The sequence below is a fragment of the Bipolaris sorokiniana genome (assembly GCF_000338995.1).
Source record: "Bipolaris sorokiniana ND90Pr unplaced genomic scaffold COCSAscaffold_4, whole genome shotgun sequence".
In the NCBI taxonomy this organism is placed as follows: domain Eukaryota; kingdom Fungi; phylum Ascomycota; class Dothideomycetes; order Pleosporales; family Pleosporaceae; genus Bipolaris; species Bipolaris sorokiniana.
In genome coordinates, this window is record NW_006911898.1 from 2,225,219 (window position 1) to 2,232,405 (window position 7,187).

At 48.8% G+C, this 7,187-nt stretch overlaps 2 protein-coding genes across 2 annotated transcripts; both read right to left on the minus strand.

Moving 5' to 3' along the window:
• Nucleotides 1-506: 506 nt before the first annotated feature.
• On the minus strand, nucleotides 507-4,403 carry COCSADRAFT_354253 (uncharacterized protein; the record flags this gene model as incomplete). The annotated part of the gene is made up of 1 exon (XM_007700033.1): nucleotides 507-4,403. The coding sequence occupies one exon, from the start codon at nucleotides 4,401-4,403 to the stop codon at nucleotides 726-728; it is 3,678 nt and encodes a 1,225-aa protein (XP_007698223.1). The 3' UTR covers nucleotides 507-725.
• A 337-nt stretch (nucleotides 4,404-4,740) lies between these two features.
• Nucleotides 4,741-6,654, minus strand: COCSADRAFT_138938 (uncharacterized protein). The gene is made up of 2 exons (XM_007700034.1): nucleotides 5,966-6,654; nucleotides 4,741-5,912 (listed from the first exon to the last, which is right to left on the minus strand). Exons 1-2 carry the CDS (start codon nucleotides 6,429-6,431, stop codon nucleotides 4,777-4,779), a joined length of 1,602 nt encoding a protein of 533 aa, XP_007698224.1. The 5' UTR covers nucleotides 6,432-6,654; the 3' UTR covers nucleotides 4,741-4,776.
• Between the last annotated feature and the right edge of the window lie 533 nt (nucleotides 6,655-7,187).

A 7,187-nucleotide genomic window follows, 5' to 3' on the forward strand; every position in this document is an offset into this window, starting at 1 on the left:
ACTCAACACGTACTGTGATCTCCCTCGCATCAATCGTTGGCACAATTATGCAATACTACCTTCGCAATGAATCAATCAGCTTCCCAACAGCTGCATGACAAGTCACTGTGATTACTCGATCAGCGATTGCTCGAAATACCCACACATTTTCCCATCGATACCCCCAGTTTTATCCACTGGGGTGAAATTTCAAGTGCGGTATTTGTCATGATTAAGAGTAAAATCCTGAACTGTGAAGACAGCCCTGACCAAGCTGAAAAGTGCGCTTGGTTACTCATATGTGCTAAGTAGAATTTACATGATATAGCAATGACGGATTAAAATAAAGAACAGTCAAGATGAATCAATGCGTGAAAAGTGATATGCAGATCCTTGAAATACTCATACAAAATTCGCTACTTACACTGAGAATTTATTATAAACTCAATCAAACTAAAATCTTTAACTGCAACTAGGCAGTTTTAACAACCTGACCTATGATCTCAAAAATCGCAATAAGAAACCATACACTCATGACATTAACCCTACAAGACTACACTACACGCTTATACCCCTTACCCATATACCCAAGCATCAAAGGGTGGCCAGCAGCCCTATCCAACATTCAAGTGTACTCCTCGTATCCAATACAAATCTACAACCATACTCTTTTATGCTGACCATTTAATATCCCATATCTTTCATTACTCATAATCAAAGAAAAGTGTTAAATATGCATATATCCCTCATAAAAACGCTGGTGTATCTTCCCGTACCAACACCATACCTCCCCTACGCTTACCGGTACTGCCACCAAGTGCGGTTGTGCTGTTGCGTTGTCGGAGGAAGTTTTCGGCCATGCGATGGCCTGGGGTATTGCTTCTTGCAGATTCGGTGTCGAAGAGGCTAGTGGGTTTTGGGGGAGAGGCAGGCGGCGGTGTAGTGTATACGGCAGGTGTTCTTGCAATGCTGTTTGTTGATCGTAAGTCAAATGCGCTTTTTGGTCGGCGAGCGGGTTTCTCGGGGGAGATGGGTCGCGCGATGACGCGGATGCGGGGACGTAGTGGTGGTGAAGTTGGAGTTGGTTGCGCGTTATTCAGACTGGATCCGGTTAACTTTGTGTCTTGTTGGTCGATTTTTGGAGGGCTATAATTCAGTGACGTCGGATTTAGCGGTTGCTGTAGGTTTGTTCGAGGTGTAGAAGTGGACTCATTTTGGCTGCGAAAAGACTGCGGTGTTAAATTCTCCTTTACCCTTAGTTGCGTGCGTCTTATCTTTAGTGGTGTTATCAAAATCGGTTCAAGGATGTCTTCTGAACATGGGGAAGGGAGTGTAGAGCGAGACACAGGCTTGGGCGAATACTTTGAAGACTTTGGTGAATCGAGTGCGATCATACTATCAGTCGGCGACTTCGAGCGTCGAGAGGCCAAGCTATCACTACTGGAACATCGAATAGTATTGATAACAGTTAGGTGACTATCGTTCGAGAACTGCCTGGGCGTCTCAGAATCTGCAGGATACGATGCGTGACTCTTAGACGTTGAAACTGGGTGCGGCTTGATCACCAAAGCGGCTGGTTGAGGTAGTGGGTTATGGTCCACTCGACTGTTCATGGTAATTCCCATATCAAAAATTTTCCGAGGATCATCAAAATCCGAAGTTTTGGGGAAAGAATTATAATCTTGAGGATTCGCAGCGTCCATACCAGTATCATCACCCATACTGTATCGGAGTGATTTGTTCGGGTATTGACGTTCGGGAGACACATTATCATGCGTGTTTTTATTCGATGAGGCGTCGTTCATATCGTTGTTTTGCGTATGCGTAAAGTTCGGAGATTCGTCTTTCGATAATTTTTTATATTGGCCGGTGATAGAGAAATCTTCCTGACTGCTCAACTCCATTCCTGAGATCTCATGTGACAACCAAGCCCTCCAGTCACGACTCGTGTGAGCCGCTGCCTGACGTTTTGGTGATGGAGTGCCTACTACATAACTTCTTACAGACTGAGACGTGAGAATAACAGCTGAGCCAGCGTTGTGGGAGTGCCCTAGTTGGCCTGAGCCATCGAAAGACACGATACTGTCGCTCAGATTGATGCTGATACCATCTGTATTTCTAGAATAGATGCTAGGAGACATTGGCGTTATCATGACCTTCGGCTGTGGTGAGGTGATGGCTTTCGGTGTTGTTCGTGGCTGTCGAGGACTTTGATTGGCGATAGTGTGGTTGTAATCCTCTGCCTTCTCAATATACTCAGCTTTGGCGTCTGGAGTTTTTTGAGGTTTGACAACAGCTGTTGTAACATCGTAAGTTTTATCCATCTCACGTGGAAATCGAAAATTCCCAGCCTCTCCCAGTTGTGCTCTCCAGCGGTCTCGGGTTTTCTCCACGCGCCTCTCGATCTGTGAGGCAGATGGGATGAATTTGTTGATACCATGCGGCCATTGCGCGGCATTGGCACGCTCTTGGCTATCTTCGCATTCGGGAATAGTGGTTGATTGAAGTACGACATCGTTCTTGTGGATATCTTCCTCGCTTTGTCCAAGATATATATCTTCAGCCCTAGTCAAAAGATGGTTTTCAACAGGTGTTACGGCGCGGATGGTCAATCTTATCGCTCTTCCAAGTGATCTGATTGTGCTAGTTTTGCTCCGGACACTGTGAGCCAACGTAGATCGTCGTGACTGCGGCCGCACATCGATATTAATGCTTGGACGGACACTGCAGCTTCCAGAAGAATGCAGGTTTCGTGTCTGGAATTGGTGGTTCGCAGTATTCGATTCAAGTACATCACTCTCCGCACCTGATATCTGCCTGGCGGCTATTGATGATTCATGAGACGATTTAGTCGAACCGATCTCTCTCATCAAGGCAGAAAAGACTCTTTTTGGGTCAATATGAGTTGAATTCTCTTCAGGAAGGGTTTCCATGGGCATGGGCTCGCGAAAGGATGAGAGTGGTGGAAGAGGCAATGATCTCCTTGACGCTATCGAGGGATCGGCGTGTTCTGCTTCACTCCCAACGCTGTCCCTGGACTCATGAATAACCGTCATGCGTTTGATGGTTCGTTGCGTCGGCGTATCGCCAGTTGAAGTTGTTCCCCAGCTCGTCACTCGGGATGATGGCACCTGCGGAGCATTGACTTCACTGTGCAGACTTCGAGCACTGCGCCCACTGCCAGTACTGTCACTTCGATTCCCAGATCGGAGGTGATTAGGACGAGCGCTATCAAGCGAGGAAGTGCGGCCATGCACACGCTGTAGTGTTGCTTCGTCTGGGCATGGTATGGAGTTTGTATTCTCAGCGCTTGGAGGGCTGAAGTGGGAGACATCAAAGTAGTCGCGGCTGGCTTCGATCTGTTGCACAGGAAGGTCATTCCGCTTAGCTGAAGTCCGTCGGAAAACTTTCCTGATTCTATGCTTTAATGAACCAGAAAAGGAACGCCTCTCTTTTGCCTCTTGCGGTGGCAGGTAATCATTGAGGGCGTTTTCATTCTTTGGTTCGTTGGCCGTCTGCTCTCTCGACTGAGAGAGAGAATGCGTTTCTGATGTGCTCTTCGCACTGTCGTTGCTTTTCTCTTGCCTTTTCTTGAATGGTGCCAGGAATATAGATGGCTTGTGTTTGACTGACTTTTGTTGAAATTCATGTAAATATTCGTCCCGCGCCTCGTCAAGCGTCACGCCAGGCGCAACAGTGACTGGTATGCGCGGCTTTGTCAAAGGCGAGCCTCGAAGCGTTCGAGTCTGTGAACGCAAGGATAGAGGCTCTGACACCGGATTTTCGTTAACCCATACTAGTGTGTTCAAGTACTCCGCTGGTGGTCTTCCTATCGGCGATCCTGTCTGGACAATGCTTGCGTAGTACATGGAGCGTGCCTTTCGGATCTGTTGCGAGGTCACAGAGGACGCGGTGCTTGGTCGAAACGTCTTCTGCTGAGAGCTAGGCCTGGCTTTCTCACTTGAGGTCCTTGAAGGCTGCGCTGGCAACCGCCGTGGTACCGATGCCGATCCACCGATAGTTGGTGTCTGATACAAACTTGAAGGTTGTCCCTTGGTTTGCTCTGTAGTCGGTATCAACGCTTGTGACTGTATCTGGCCGCCTCGACCCTGTTCGGCTTTTGGGGCTTGCATCGATCGAAAGCTGGAACCACGAGGGGGGAAATGGTTGCCTTGGGACGTGAAAGATTTGCGGCTGGTGCTGCTCTTGGATCTCGTCAGATCAGAGCTCGGTCTGGTGGTATGTCCGGTCGCATCTTGAGCATGTGCCCGTACATATGCGGCTGCAGCAGCAGCCACTGCCTGCTGCCTGACGGCCTCCATATCTATCGGCTCCGCCGTGGAGGTGGGACGTTTGTGGACGGTCGAAGCGGACTTAGAGCGGCGGAGACGAGCTTCAACATCGCTGCTGGCACTAGAAAGCATTGTAATGACAAGGTAAATTTATCAATCGCTGAGTGAAGGAGGTAAGAGAGTGATCCGACCTATTGAAGTAGTGCTAAGGACGTGCTGTCTCTATGCAGTATAAAGAACGGTAATGAAGCACCGTTGGTGTACGTGATTTGGGATGCTGAGGTCAATGACACGGTTAGATGAATGTGCGTTGGACCATGTCTGGCGGTGGCTACCCCGTGCTTGCTATATTTGTGCAGTTTAAGACAGTAGGAAACATGGAGCACAAACAGGAAGAAACTTCTATTCAGAGACATGGTCGCTTCAAGGAAGATTTTTTCAACAACTCAGCAAAGAATAGATGATAAGGCAAAATTTAAACCAGTAATAACTTCAAATGTATCTATCACGTCGAGTCTCTGCGCTCAGTTACGCCCTCGCGTTCTGACAAGGAGCTCCTCCCCTCATCATAGAAACTGTCCTCATCCTCGCCGTTTAGCTCCTCATAAGCGGACTCCTTGTCTTTCACATTGATAGAGAAGGTTACAAATGTCATGAAGAGGAAGATAACCGCAGAAGCTAAAAAGGGCAGTCCCAGCCACGCGTTGCCGAACCCTATGCCCAACTGAAACAGTTCGTTAAGTAAGGGCCCACCAATCATAGCGCCAAAGCTCTCGGCCATGGCAATTGTACTCATGAGCTTACCTATGTCGGCGCTTGATTGCCCGCCGACAACATGAATAGAGATGGAGCGCATAGCGGCATTGTAGCCTGATCCCATGTTGTATACAAGAAGACCAAAAACCAATAGAGCAGGATACGCGGAGACGCCCATGGCGAAGAAGGAAATCGTGGTGAGGGCAATGGATCCACACGCGATCCACATATCAGCGCGGGGTGCTGGGAAATGCAATTTCTTCAACAGCACAAAGTTGACGAGAGGAAGGACAACGCTGATTGATACGAGGTTAGCAGCTGCTCGGAATGATAGCAGATATGCTGCTTTCTTAATCTCCCAGCTGTAGCGCTTGGAAGCGTAGCGCACCAAGAGCGCAATGGACTGTCTGCCCAGCCTATTTGCGAGAAAGGTAAAGACGACCGTGGCGAGAGTCCAGTCGCCGCTTAGAAATTTGATTGTAGCCCGCAAATTACGCAATTGCGAGCGAATCGAGAAATGACTCGTCATCGGCTGCAACTCAATGGACTGCGTCTCGATGTTTTTCGGTTGCTCAAGGTTGCGCAAATGTAGGGTCTCCGGAATAAAGAGCGACATAATGAGGCCAACAGTCTCAAATGCCAGAGCAAGTAGAAGCGGCAGCCAGTCTCCATGATCCATCAGCCGTGCGGCCATGATGGGTGCCGTCATTTCTGCGACCAGAATACATGCGCTCACGTATAAAAAGATGGTTGTTCGCTTTTCCGGCGGTGCGATATCGGAAATCATGGTTAGCCCAATAGCCATGGCTACAAACGCACCACCGCCAATGAACATGAAGGCGCTCGAGAACCACGTCAGCTGTAGAGGTAGATTCTTGAGATAACCTGTACACATGTCAACACTTGATACAATTTCATTTTCTTACACGCGCACTTACATATCAGCAGAATCCATGCATAGCTAAACACAATGCCGAGCAGACTCGCAGCAAAGATCCATTTTCTGCCTACCCGATCAGCTAGTGTTCCAAAAGGAACTGCCAATAAAAGACCAGGGAGCGCGTTGAACATCTCCTGCCACCCAAAGATGCTAGCTAGCTGCTGCTGTACTATATCCACCTTGCACAGCTCCTCCGGTATTGTTCCATCACCTCCTATCACCGAGGGGTCCTGCTCGAGGTAGTACTTGTAGCATAGATTCGCTTCGAAGATGCGCGTCATGGGCGGGTCGGCAAGGTATGCGCCGATGTCGATGAAGGTGATGAGAGCGCATATGAGGCCAACGAGGAGGAGCCATGGCTTGTCTCCTGTGGTAGGTTGCAGCGCGTCTGAGTCGTCAATGGGCGGTAAGAAGGCCCCTTCTTCCTCGCTTGACTCCCTTAGTGAGTCTGGTTTTACGGCCATTTTGAGGGCTTATCTGCGTTCGGCGAATGAGAGCGGCTAGCGAGAGACGTAGGACAGAAGCATGCGTTGAGGACAGCTTACGTGTAGGTAGTTACAAAAGGCAATGCCAGCATTCCTATGAGGTATCTACTTTGGCGTGTTAGCAAGAAAAGCAAGGCTGAGCTATCGCAAGGAGACCTGCGCAGTGGGCAGGCCGTGTCAGATCCGACGTGTTGATGTCGGGGCTTTGAAACTGCTTGGTACGTAATTGGCGGTTCTCGGCACATCCCTCGAACGCCAGGTGTCACGACAGCTTACGTAGCTATGATTACGCGAGCGCTAGAGAGGATTCAGTGCTTTCCATCATTCAACCTTGGTTTTCTAGATGAATGAGATGAACGATATGAGAAGACATTTCTGGAGCTGCGAGTCAGGAAGTGCAGGTATTTGCGCAAGAGCGACATCAGACCCTGCATAAGTAGTACGTTGACTATCGCTGCTCAAAGGCGATACTCTAGTACAACTGTCCAACACCCATGCACCCGGCAAGTAGATGCATGATTAACAAGCTACCTGCGCCTCTAGCCAGAGAATTCATACCCTACATTCCTGCATTGTGCATTCAAAGAACAAAGTATTGTGAGACAAACCGCTGATTGTTCTTTCTTCAGATACGCAGGTAACCACGTGCCATTTTAACAGCTAGTATTCCCGTACCGGGCCAAAGAACCATTTTGTACGTGTTTGGGCGCGGTGAACTCACAACCAAGACACTAG